The 13721-nt window shown below is 36.7% G+C and overlaps 1 protein-coding gene across 4 annotated transcripts in view; it reads right to left on the reverse strand.

The window, feature by feature from the left end:
* The window catches only part of SLC9B2 (solute carrier family 9, subfamily B (NHA2, cation proton antiporter 2), member 2), a 57071-nt gene that overhangs the window by 34399 nt on the left and 8951 nt on the right, over window positions 1–13721 (reverse strand). For 2 of the 4 annotated variants that reach the window (XM_011992284.1, XM_011992285.1), the window contains 3 exons: window positions 9507–9638; window positions 8362–8542; window positions 496–666 (listed from right to left, as the gene is read on the reverse strand). In XM_011992284.1, coding sequence (XP_011847674.1) covers window positions 496–666; window positions 8362–8542; window positions 9507–9596 — 442 coding nt within the window. In that variant the 5' untranslated portion in view covers window positions 9597–9638. The remainder of the gene's footprint in view (window positions 1–495; window positions 667–8361; window positions 8543–9506; window positions 9639–13721) is intronic. The other 2 variants (XM_011992286.1, XM_011992287.1) reach the window with 1 other exon arrangement.

A 13721-nucleotide genomic window follows, 5' to 3' on the forward strand; every position in this document is an offset into this window, starting at 1 on the left:
ATATATATATATATTTATTTTTTTGAGACAAGGTCTCTTTCTGTTGCCCAGATTGGAGTGTAATGGTGCAATCATGGCAGCCTCGACCTCCTGGGTTCAATCAATCCTCCCACCTCAGCCTCCTGAGTAGTTGGGACTACAGGTGCACGTCACCATGCCCAGCTAATTTTTGTATTTTTTTGTAGAGACAGGGTTTCACCATGTTTGCCCTGGCTGGTCTCAAACTCCAAAGCTCAAGCAATCTGCCTACCTTGGCCTCCCAAAGTGCTGGGATTACAGGTGTGAGCCACAGCACCTGGGCCACGATAATTTAATTTTTTAAACTGCCATGTTTAACAACTGGATCACAGGACTCCTCAAAATTTAACAATTGGCTTTTGGCTCCAGCATGGCAAATACAGAAATATTTTATTCCTTTATTTCCCAAAGCTTTCCAAACTATTATTTTTAAAATATGGTTTACTCTGGAGAAAACAGGAAACATTTAGCACTTACCAAGAAGAGAAGGCAGTGGAGGCAATGTAGGTAACTTAATAAGTCCCAAAAGTTTACCTCCAATGATGGCACAATAGAATAGGATTATAATTCCAAATAGGTTTCCTCCAGGAAGACATTCACTGCCAGTAATTGACCAAACTACAGCCCACAGAAGAACAATGATGGTAACTGAAATAAACCAGGAATACTAGTTACTATCAGTAAGTTGTCACATGGAGGTTTTGACAAAATCTAAAATAATTTGTAAAAATAAATACTAATGAAAATGCAAATATTTATAATCATATTTAATCTGTAGAGTATCAGTAAGATGAACAACTGGGTAACTGCCAACATCTTAAGAAATCGCATATTAACAGTACTTTTGAATCTGCCTATGTGCCCCTCCCCATCCATCTCCCTTTATACTGCCAGAAGGAACCATTATTTTGACTTTTTTCACCACTCACTTTTTTCTCTATAATTTAAAAATATATATATTATTTAGTTCTATCTTGAATTAGACATTATTGTTTCTTTTTTTATAGTCAATATTTGTTTAGAATTACCTACAAAGGTACCTTTTCTGAAATCATCATTCATTATGGCATCTCAAACTTTTCTTTTTTTTTTTTTTTTGTTTTGAAACAGGGTCTCCCACTGTAGCCCAGGCTGGAGTGCAGTGGTACAGTCATGGCTCACTACAGCCTCAACCTCCCAGGCTCAAACGATCCTCCTGCCTCAACCTCTCAAATAGCTGGGACTACAGGTGTGTGCCACCATGCCTGGCTAATTTCTTTAAATTTTTTTAGTGGAGACAGGGTTTCATCATTTTACCCAGGCTGGTCTTGAAGTCTTGAGCTCAAGTGATCCTCCTGTCTCAGCCTCCCAAAGTGCTGGGATTACTGGTGTGAATCACCTCATCTAGCCTCAAATTTTTCATCTGGGACAATTATCCTGCTGCCTGAAGTATTTCCTTTAGGAAAAGAATTTCTGTAAGAATGTGAAATAGGCCAGACATGGTGGTTTATGCCTGTCCCATCACTTTAGGAGGTCAAGGCAGGAGGATTGCTCGAGGTCCAAGTTCAAAACCAGCCTGAGCAACATAGTGAGACCTCGTCTCTACTAAAGTATAAAAATTAGCTGGGTATGGTGGTGGGCATCTGTAATCTCAGCTACTTGGGAAGCTGAGGCAGGAGGATCCTTTGAGGCCAGTTCGAGGATGCAGTGAGCTATGATTGCACCACAGCACTCCAGCCTGCATTACACGGCGATAACCTGCGTCAAAAAAAAAAAAAAAAAAAAAAAAAGAAATGTTTCCTTGTTTGAAAACTTGTGTTTTACAAAACTGTGAACTAAAAATTGAAAAGTTTATGGGAAAAAGAGAGTTGGGGCAGACCACTCAAAATTGGTGACCAAAGCACTAAGAAAAACCAAAACAATCCTAATAAGAGTCTTAGCACAGATGAATCTACACACTGACATTTGTGTCTGACACAGGCGGTCTGTGATGGAAATTCTTGAGGGTATTTTCTTTAAGCAGAGCAGTTGCATCGAAATCTGATCCATATTTTAGCCCTCTGCCTCAATACATTAAATTTCAACAAAAGGAAAAGCGTAGGCAGATTCTTTACCTCAGCTTATACTCTCAGCCACGTCATCCACATGTGTTCTATTAGATAACTTAATGTTGTAGAATGTTTGAGTCCTTGAAGCCCCTAAACCAGCTACTAATTGTATGAAAAGTCAGCACTTCCACAGAGGTTTCATCGTTTAAAAGGTCCTCATGCAGGGAAGGCTTTATCTTTAATTGTAAGAAAGCATATATTTGGTCTTTTTTTCCCCCAGTTCACTTTGCCTTCACTTGCTATTGCTTGATGATACAAAATATTAATGGGCCAGGAAAAATTATACACAAAACTGCAAATTCCATACACTCTAACACAATTCTCCTATTTACCATTGCATGTGAGCTAATTCATGATACAGAAACACTCTGTATCACAGCATGCTGTATTTCTCAGGAGGATCTGTTGTAGTAAATTCTAAGTTTCATTGTCTGGAATTATCTTTATTCTCATTCTTAAAAGATAGTTTTTCTAGGTATACCTCAGTTTTATGTTAAATTCTAGGTTGAGTGTTATTGTCTCTCCGTTCTTTGAAAATACTATTCCTTGGTTTTCTGGTTTTGAAGAACCTAATTTCAGCTTTTTAAAGGAATTCTTTTTCCTTGTTTTTAACATCTTCACTTTTTCTTTTGTTTGCCTTTCAGTATGATATGTTTAGGTGGGACTTCCTTTTGTTTTGCTTAAGATTCATGCTTTTTAAAAAAATCAGTTCTGGAAAATTCTTAGCCTTTATTTCTTCAAAGATTTCCTCTTCCCCATTCTCTTTTTCCATGTTGCTAACCCTAGTTTTCATATTTTTCATCTTTGTGTGTACTGCATTCTAGATAATCTCTTCAGATTTATTCACCCGTTCACCATTTTTTTCACTTAATCTGTTGCCTAATTTGTCCATTGAGTTTTTATTTTCAATTACTATCCTATATCTTTCATTCCTAGAAGTTCAAGTTGGTTCTTTCTCAAATCTATTCATTTTTTAAATAGTTACTTGTTTTGTACTCATGTTTTCTAATTTTTAACTTATTTATATATATGTGTTATATTCTATTTTCTGATAATGCACATTTTTGAAATCTGTTTTTTTGTTTCCTTTCACATGTTGCGTTTTTTTTTTTGTTGTTGTTGTTGTTGTTTTTAGTTTTTTGCCATAGTGAGCTCTCCCTTGGAACTTTGTCTAAAACTAAAGGTTTGAGTTTGTCTTTTGCAACAGTGAGCTCTCCCTTGGAACTGTGTCCAACTTTGTTGAAGCCTTAGGCTGAATGAGTTTTCCCAGATGGGAAATGAATTTACTTCTACCATGTCCTTAAAAGCCATCCCGAGACCATCTGAAAATGTTTGAAAATAGATACATTTTCAAATTGAATTTTTTCTGTGAAATTGGAGACAAATCAGGATGAAGTTAAACATTTTTATTGGAGACTGCATACTTGCCCCAGCCAGCAACCACAGTTGAGACAGGTTTAGTCACAGGCCCCATCTGCAGAACAGGTTTACCTCAAATTTGGCATTACACTAGGTTTCCACTTTATGTGGGTGAAAGAGAATGCTTTTTCCTGTTAGACTTCTCTCAACCTGGGCAGGCACTAGCTTAGCCTCCTGTGCTCCCAGTGCTCTCAAAATCCATCGCAAGTTCCCTGAGGTTTGGTAGAAACCTCCAGGGTTGGGGCCACCTTGAGGGCTTACTGACCTCTGTTACTTACACTTTGGTTTTGGTGTCTGATGATTCCCTGTTTTCTTGACAGATCATTTCCAAAGACTTAAAATATTTTTTCAGATGCTTTCCTTGGTTTGTGACAAGATTGTTTATTGAGTCTTATCTACCATACTGACTGAATTCAATGTCCCTTTTTCTAAACCCTCACAGGATTGTTACAGATTTTCTAGGCTTATGATACTACTGCAGTGGAATACCTAAGGGACTTTTGGTATTTCCCAATTAGCTACAAGGGTTGACATTTCTATGTGATATCAGAAGTAGAATGGGAAAGCAGGATTTGCCAGCTATTATACTAAATTCTACTTTGTCATAGCATAAACTCAAGCTAACATTAAATTCAGCAAGGTAGAATTAAATGTTTTCTCTTTTCAGCTGGGTACCTGTAATCCCAGCACTTTGGGAGGCCAAGGCAGGCAATCACGAGGTCAGGAGTTCAAGACCAGCCTGACTAACATGGTCAAACCCTGTCTCTACTAAATACAAAACTTAGCTGGGCATGGTAGCACGTGCCTGTAATCCCAGCTACTCAGGAGGCTGAGGAAAGAGAATCACTTGAACCCAGGAGGCAGAGCTTGCAGTGAGCTGAGATCGAGCCACTGCACTCTAGCCTGGGTGACAGAGCGAGACTCCATCTCAAAAAACAAACAAACAAACAAACAAAAAGAGTTTTCTCTTTTCTATTTCAAGACTATTAAAAAAATCTCTAACTCTCTTTCCCTGTGCCTTACCTGAAATACAGTTGTAAATACATAGCAAATGGTATGTCTATAAGGTTTCTCTAAATCATGTTTAAATCAGTTAACAATTTACTTCTCATTTATGATTATGGAAAACCACAAATTTTCACATGTAAGATTTACCTTTTTTATTTTATTTTTTTGAGACAGTTTCACTCTTGTCACCCAGGCTGCAGTGCAATGGCATGGGCTCACTGCAACCTCCACCTCCTTGGTTCAAGTGAGTCTCCTGTCTCAGCCTCCCAAGTAGCTGGAATTACAGGCACCCGCCACCATGCCCGGCTAATTTTTTGTATTTTTAGTAGAGATGAGGTTTCACTATGTTGGCCCGGCTGGTCTTGAACTCCTGACCTCGTGATCTGCCTGCCTTGGCCTCCCAAAGTACTGGGATTACAGGCGTGAGCCACCGCGCCCAGCCTACTTTTTAAGAAGAATACTGATATATACTGCATAGGCACAGGAAAGAATATAGGACAAAAGTTATCTTGTAAACTTCTGGAACAGAAAAACAGAAAAATAAGCGATGAGATGTTTATCTACCATGAACCTCATTTTTCAGGCTGCTTTATGAACAATTACATATTTTTAAAAAATCAGTCCCCAAATTATTCATTTTTACTCTTTCCTTATGTCGGTCCCTATCTGTTTCATTGTAAATGTTTTAACTATAAATAGGCCACATTTTGAATAATAAAAGTTTAAAAAAATAATAGAAAGAACAGAAAAGGTATTCAATTATCTGTTTTCTTATCAGCTAGTGTATATTTTTGGATTCTGGTTTTCTGTACATGTTCTAAGTTTGAGATTTTCTTCTATGCTTAGTTAAGTAATCTCACTTGGTTTCATTAAAAACACATCTAGAGCCTAAAGTATAAAATATTATGCTTGGCTTTCATTGTTCCAGATGATAATGGTAAACATGTCTTTCAGAGCCCACAAAGTATAACTATGGAATTGAGTCTCATTTTTCAGTAAACATATGTGGGCATCCATATATTTACTTCAATGATGCTATTATTCCTCAACACAATTTTTTTGAAATTGTCTTTAAATTTGCCTTAAAAGGCAAATTTAGTAAGACATAAAACTATGAAACTATTAGAAAAAAAACATAAGAAAAAAGCTCCATGACACTGGTTTGAGCAATAACTTTTTGGATATGACTCCAAAAATATAGGCAACAAAAGCAAAAACAGACAAACCAGATTACACCAAACTAAAAAGCTTCTGCACAGCAAACAATCCACAGAGTGAAGAGACAACCTACAGCCTGGAAGAGAACAGTTGCAAACTATGTACTTTGCAAGGAGTTAATGTCCAGAATATAAAAGGAACTCAAAAAACTCAATAGCAGGAAAACAAATAATCCAATTTAAAATGGGCAAAGGACCTGAATTTTTCAAGAGAAGACATACAAATGGCCAACAGGTATAGGAAAAAATGTTCAACATTTCACTTCATGCCTGTCAGGATGGCTATTATCAAAAAGACAAAAGATAACAAGGGGTTGGCAAGGATGTAGAGAAAAGGTAACTCTGTGCACTGTTGGTAGGAATGTAAATTAATACCACCATTATGGAAAGTGGTATGGAGAGTCCTCAAAAAAGTAAAAATAGTACCACCATATGATCTGGCAATCCCATTACTAGGTATGTATCCAAAGGAAATGAAATCAGTATGTTGAAGAGATGTCTGCACTCCCAAGTTTACTGCAGTACTATTTACAATAGCCAAGATATGGAATCAACCTAAGTGTCCAACAGTGAATGACTGGATAAAGAAAATATGGTGTATATACACAATGACATGTTTTTCAGTCATAAAAAAGAATGAAATCCTGTCATTTGCAACAACATGGATAAAACTGGAGGACATTATGCTAAGTGAAATAAGCCAGGCACCGAAAGACAATTACTACACATTCTCACTCATATGTAGAATCTAAAAAAGTTGTGTTCTTATGGAAGTAGTAAATAGAACAGTGATTACCAGGGACTGGGGAGCAGAGGAGCTTGGGTTTCTGGGGAGAGAGTGGTCAACAAGTACAAAGTGATAATTAGATAGGAAGAGTAGTTTGTTCTGTACCACAGCAACGTGACTATAGTCAGGAATAAGGTATTGTATACCTCAAAACAGAAGATTTTCTATGTTCTCACCATGAAGAAATGATAAATGCTTCAGGTGGTAAATATGCTAATTAGCTAGATTTGATCATTATACAATATATAAATGTATTGAAACATCATATTGTACCCCACAAATATGTACAAATATGTGTCAAAAACAAAAATAAATAAATAATGCTGATGAATGGATGTTTATGCTTTTGAACAATTCTTTTTATATTTTGATGTTAAAATTATCTTTATCTTTTGAAAATATGATTTACAAAAGTGAAAAATTGTGGATAGATTCCAGGCATTTAAAAGTTGGCAGGTTAAAACTAGTTTTGCCAGGTGCAGTGGTATATATCTGTAACAAGCTACTTGGGAAGCTGAGGTGGGAGGATCCCTTGAGCCTGGGAGTTCGAGACCAGCCTGGGCACCATAACAAGATCATGTCTCCAGGAAAAAAAAGGCTGGGTGGGGGAGGTGAAAGTGGCAGGAAGGCTATGACCAATGCCTTGACATGTAATTTTCTCTAGACTTTAAATCTGAAGATCCATGAAAAAAAAAATGTATACACACATGCACATATAACTCAAGTATACTGAGTGATATATATTGGGCTATTGGTCATAGGACACAACATTTCAGTTAGACAGGAGGAACAAGGTTAACAGGTTTATTGTACAACATGAAGACTATAGTTAATAACATATTGTATTCTTGAAAAATGTTAAGAGTGAATGTAATGTGTTTCACCACAAAAAATGATAGCTATGTGAGGTAATGCATATGTTAAATAGCTAAAATTAGTAATTCTACTATGTATGCATACTTCAAAACATCACGTTGCACAAAGCAAATACTTACAATTTTATCTATCAATGTAAAAAATAAATTTTAACTCTCAATGAAAGAATATTGTCTTCTTAAAAAAAAACTAATTTGCCTTTATAGATAATTTTCAAATCTCTTCTGTTTTCTACTATATCACATATCCGCCAGCATACACAGCACAGACACACATAAGCACACAATTCATTTCTGAAGAAAAATAGGGCATAAATGAATCTGAACTTCCATATATTTGTCAAATTGATAGCAGAATAACCTTTGGCTTCCTCCAAAGACCAAATCCGTTCCTAAAAGACAAATATATTACAACCCTAAAAATTTGCAAAATAGTGCTGAGATAAACTCCCAAAGAAAAATCCCCCAAATGTCTCATGTAACAGCAGCTCTACTAAAATAAGCTGAATTGTAAACCAATATTCTTACTTATAAAGTAACAGGATTCATTTGGAAGTATCAATGGGGCTGTGTTTGCTAAAATATTACTTGCATTACTTAACAGTAATAACAACCAACATTTATGTAGTGTTTTAGATAGTCCTAAAGTAATCCTGTGAAATTACTCAGATATAGTAAAGGAAAAGGTCGTTGATCTGTGTTCCTTCCCCCTTCCCACAATGGTGGTGACCACAGTCATCCTGAAAGCCAAGGTGAAGACAGTGGAGCCGTGTTAGTCTAGGTCCTTCCCTTCAGTGTGTGGGACAGAGCCACCCATGTGTGTGAATTGTTCGCCAACTAGTTTTTATGTGTGGCAGAAGTGAACTTTTTGTCTTTTCAACCATATTATTTAGGAATCTGTCATTATAACAACTTCATCTTTTGCCCTCTATTTCTGAATTCATCCTTACCATTTGTTATGACCCTGTCCAGTAAACCATGTGGAGGGCAAGCCAGCATTTGTCTCAGCCTTTGTACGTGATTTGCTTCAGTTGGTGTTTCTTGTAGCTTTTTTTCACTGCTTTTCAAAAGGATACTTCCTTCTGTTGGTTCATTTGCATCTATACCTTTGAGGTTCATAACTGTCTCCTCCTGTATTTAAAGTAATTTTAAAAATCCTTAAAACTGTATATATTTTACATATTTTTATAGGTACTGCATCATCACCTTACAAATCAAATTTATGACTAGACTCAAGTATAACACTTTGTAGGAAAAACACACAGCTTTATTACTAGCTAATCAGCTTGAAACAAGAATTATGCTAGGAGTATTTAGCACAGTCACTATTTTTAGTACAGGTTGAGTATCACTAATCTGGAAATCTAAAATCTGAAATGCTCCAAAATCTGAAACTTTTTGAGTGCTGACACGACACACAAGTGAAAAATTCCACACCTAAACTCACATGACAAGTAACAATCAAATGCAACTTTGTTTCATGTACAAAATTATTTAAAATATTGTATAAAATTACCTTCAGATTACCTGTATAAGGTGTATATGAAACATAAATACATTTCCTGTTTAGACTGGGGGTCCATCTGCAAGATATCTCACTAGGTGCATGCAAATATTAAAAAAAAAAAAAGAAATCCAAGACACTTATGGTCCCAAGCATTTCAGATAAGGGATACTCAACCTGTATTATAAATGTCTGGGTCACATAACATTTTATTACGTTTTGTAATACTGGGTTTTAAAATAAGCATATTTAAGATAAAATTCAGGGCAATAATTGGCACATATACCAAAGTAGTTTAGAAAAAGATAACTATCTGTAATGAAAACCACTTCACATTCATTAATCTACTTGAATTTAAGCAATAAAAAGAAAGGAAGAAACCAAAACCATTCTAGAGATTAGGTCAGAGACACAAAGCATTCCACAGGCTCTCCAGTTTTCTAGCCACAGGTAGGGTCAACTGACAATGATGTTAGCTGGGAAAACTGGTAGTCACACCTGCCGTGCACTGTGTGAGTTTGGGGATAGGAGAATTGGTAAATGAGTGGTAGAATATGAAGGAAATACAATTCTGTCACAGCTTTGATTTACCTGTGTTTCTTGAAGCATGGAGGGCATGTGATTCATTCCTGTGGATGGTTCTGAATCTTCACACGTAATTCTTTTATCTTCATCCCCCATTATTTATAATTAAGAAGATGACAGAGGGAAGAGGAACAAGATCTGTTTTGAAAGAGTATAGATATAGAGCAGTAATTTGAAAGTCTTTTGATCTCAAAGACTTCAGATTGTAGTTATTTTTCCCTAAGAATTCTGAATGGCTAAGCTATTTGAAATTAGACTATTCTTAATTTTCAATGGCAGTTTTTTTTTTGTTTGTTTGTTTTTTTGCTTGATTCTCGTATATTATCATCATTCTTATCTACCTTTTTACTTCTCTTGAAAAAGCCTTTGTTGACCAATCACGTTTTTATGATTTCTCTCCCACACTGTTTTTTGAGTTATACTTAAAAACATTCCAAGCAATATCAGTGTTAAATTGTCCTCTATCATGGGCCAACTGGATGAAGCAGGAAGGCTCCAGGTAACTTTCCAATGTTGATATGAAGAATGAGTCACTAAAGGGAAATCTCCGGATTCCATCCTTTTCGGAGAATCTAGAGTCACTAACTCTTGCCTGGTTCTTATTTCTAAATTAAAGTTTAAAAATACACCACAATTGACTGAGTAGCCACAATGTCTTAGACACTACGAGAAGTGCTATGATAGTCACTTTTTAGTCATTGTGGGCAATTCAAAGATTACCAAAACACAGTGTTTGTTTTCCACTGACTTATCATATACCAGGAAAAATAAATTTATACCAAATAACTAAGAAAACCTGTAAGACTACCGATTGGCTCAATAAACACTCACTTTAACCCATTCTCCCTTGGCTTTCCATGCTATACAGGCTACAAGGCCAATACAGTACTCCAGTTCCTAGCCACTTTTGCAGGTAGAGGTGACCATGTGTCACAGTTCTACATATGAGATTTAGGTGGGAGCTTTGGGGGAGGCCTTTAGAGGATAATACTTTGTACTCTTTGTCCTCTAACATTTCCCTTTCTCCTTCCTAGAATGTAGATACAGTGGCTAGAAGGGCAGCAGACATCTTTCAAGCATGAGAATAAAAGCCCTCTACTTAGGATAGTAGATAAGTAAGATAGAAGCTGGTTCCTTGACGACATCTTCCAGTTGCTCCATCAGCCTTGGACTGCCAAGCATTGGGGTAATTGTTTAAACCACTATTAATCAAGTTTTTTCTTCTTTTTTAACTAGTAAGGAAACTTACTTCTAATGCAATAAGTACAATGAGTATCTTGATAGAGGTACACACTACAAACTTGTGGTAGAATCAAAGAGAAAATTATGTAACAGAAGGGAAAATCTAATTCAACACATATCAAAGTGCCTAATGTGTTCCAGGCACTATGCTAGACATAAAGACAAGGATGAATTAGACAGGACCCCTCCCTCAAGGAATCATTTTCTCTGTTCAACAAAGTGCCAAGAAATTTGCATTTAAAATTTCAAAGAACATCATCATAATCTTTCTACCACCACCACCATTTTTCCTAATTACAAAACATAATGGTAACCAGAGTGCCATCTCAAAAAAACCTTTCGTTTACTTTTTATTATATATAATTTATAATATGCTTATATGATATATATGTATATGTATATATGTTAGTATATATACTTTTTTAAATTAAAAAAATTATTTCAAAATTTAGACTGAGAACATAAAAGAAAGTCACTTGACCAGAAAATGTTAGACTCAGAGAACACTTGTCTTAAAGGCATGGAGGCAAGAAAGCCAGTGGTGTGTGAGGGGAAACTGCTGGAGCCTGTGGCAGGAGGCTGAGAGTAACGGGAGATCAGGTTTAAGTTAGGATATCAGATCTCCAACCACAGCATCTAGCCCTTACCTTCTGAAGTGAATGACCCCAAATATGGTAACTGACAAGATGGGCTGGGTTCGGATTTGGATAAACCTGAGTCTGAAGTCCATCTCCCTCATATAGCAAATTGCTTAACCTCTTTGTGATTAATTCCTTATTTATGAAAGGGAGACAAGAATAGTTCAAACTATGCACAGTTGGCATTCAATAGTGTTGGCTATTGCTAACCATGCATATTCCTTCTTCCTGATTATCATAAGAAGAATCTTTAAGAATTGTTTTGTTTTCCCTATTAAGCAAGACAAAGTCAGCTCAATCTTGAAGAATTTACTACTTAATCCCATTGATTTTATTTGGTCATGATTTTTCATCTGTTTTTGAGGCCCACTTCTTGATGAGGTGGATGTAACATTCATTTCTTCACCTTTCTCAGTAGGAGAATTACATAGAAATTCTTTGGCAGTATCACTAGAACCATCTCTTTCATCAAATTCTCAAAATCACCCAGTTCTGCCACTTACAAAAACTATTTTTAAATAGTCACGAATTAGAAATTATTATTTTTAGTAGACACAAACTACTGGTTAAAATGAAGCCTTTGTGAACAAATTTTATTAATATTATCATGGGGTCCTTTTACACATAAACAATCACAACTTGGTATGTTATAACATCTGTGGGATTTATATAATTTTACATCCCAAAAAACTTCCCTATTCTCCAATACTCTCAACCACAAATGCCAAAATACTTATACATGATCAGAAACTACTGCAGAAATAAAGGATGAAATGAAATACCAGTCTTTTAATAAGCCCAGTAAGAGATCTTACAACTAGTCAGCTGTATTTGTTTGCTCTCTGCTGTGTTTCCATTTCTAAAAGACCATTTAAAATGCATGTCTCACTTCAGGAACCCACTTAAATTCAGGAGAATTTCAAAAATGTTAGCTTTACTTAAAGTGACCATGTTCATGGTATTTATTATTCATAGTCATTGGGTCTTGAAATGACAAAAATGATCCTTGAAGGGCCATAAAAAATGTCATGAAACTCTTATTAGAAAGTTTATTCTCTTTACTCATAGAAAGGTTCTTAAGGACTCACTCAGAGCCCATTAACCCTTATTTTGTTTTGCTTGTTTGTTTGATTTTTGAGAGGAAGTCTCCCTCTGTTGCCCAGGCTAGAGTGCAGTGGCATGATCTTGACCCACTGCAACCTCCACCTCCTGGGTTCAAGAGACTCTCCTGCCTCAGCCTTCTGAGGAGCTGGGATTACAGGTGCCCGCCACCTCGCCTGGCTAATTTTTTTGTATTTTTAGTAGAGATGGGGTTTTGCCATGTCAGCCAGGCTGGTCTCCAAGTCCTGACTTCAGGTGATCCACCCACCTAGGCCTCCCAAAATGCTGAGATTACAGGCGTGAGCCACCAAGCCCGGCCCTTATTTTGAAAACAATTCTAATGACTTTGCTCCTTTGTTTTTCAAACCCTCAGAAGATTAGGTGTTAAATATTAAAATTCAGGAAGAGATTGCTGTGATAGAGGCAAATTAAGACCAGCATTAGTGACTGATGACAGTGAAAGAGATGAAAAAGACAGCAATCTAAGAGTAATGAAATGTGGGGATACATATCTTTCCACAAGGGATATTTATAGCGTTGGCCTGCCAAGCACCTTTCCCATCACCTTTCTTGGTAACAGCACACGAATTTTCTTTTGTGAACTCCACACCTCCTCTATTCTCCATCCATGTGGTCATGTGAGATTGTCATTCTGACTTCCCCAACCCACATGCTCCACCAGTGATCCAGGGATGAGGATCATTGACAGCCCTGGTCAATAAGGGAACTCCTTCCTCTGGTTACATTGATGGTTTCAGGCATGAGGACTGACACATACCTCACCAAAGAGAGTCAGCTTTGGGTATTTACTGGAACCTTTGGGAAAGAGCTCTCTGTTGGTGTTGCTAAACCTAGACTTGCTAATGAAAGTCTTGTGACACCCAAGAAAGCTCTCCAAAGAATGAAATGACCACAGAGCAAAGAAGATTCTCAATATGGAAAAGGAGGAAAACTTCAAATTAATCACCACATTGTTGGTACATCCAGAAGCAGCTACTTTTGAGTTAGATGAGCCAATAAATTCCTTTCATTAAGACAGTTTGATTTGGGTTTCTGTCACTTGTCACCAAATGAATCCTCAGTAAGAACCTTCATACCTGAATTGGCCCTGAAAGATCTCCTGTATAATAAATAATGTTTGGAAAACTGATTCTCATACCTGTAATCCCAGCACTTTAGGGGGCCAAGTCAAGTGGATCACCTGAGGTCGGGAGTTTGAGACCAGCCTAGCCAATGGTGA

Source organism: Mandrillus leucophaeus, unplaced genomic scaffold (genome assembly GCF_000951045.1).
Source record: "Mandrillus leucophaeus isolate KB7577 unplaced genomic scaffold, Mleu.le_1.0 Scaffold409, whole genome shotgun sequence".
NCBI classification, from domain to species: domain Eukaryota; kingdom Metazoa; phylum Chordata; class Mammalia; order Primates; family Cercopithecidae; genus Mandrillus; species Mandrillus leucophaeus.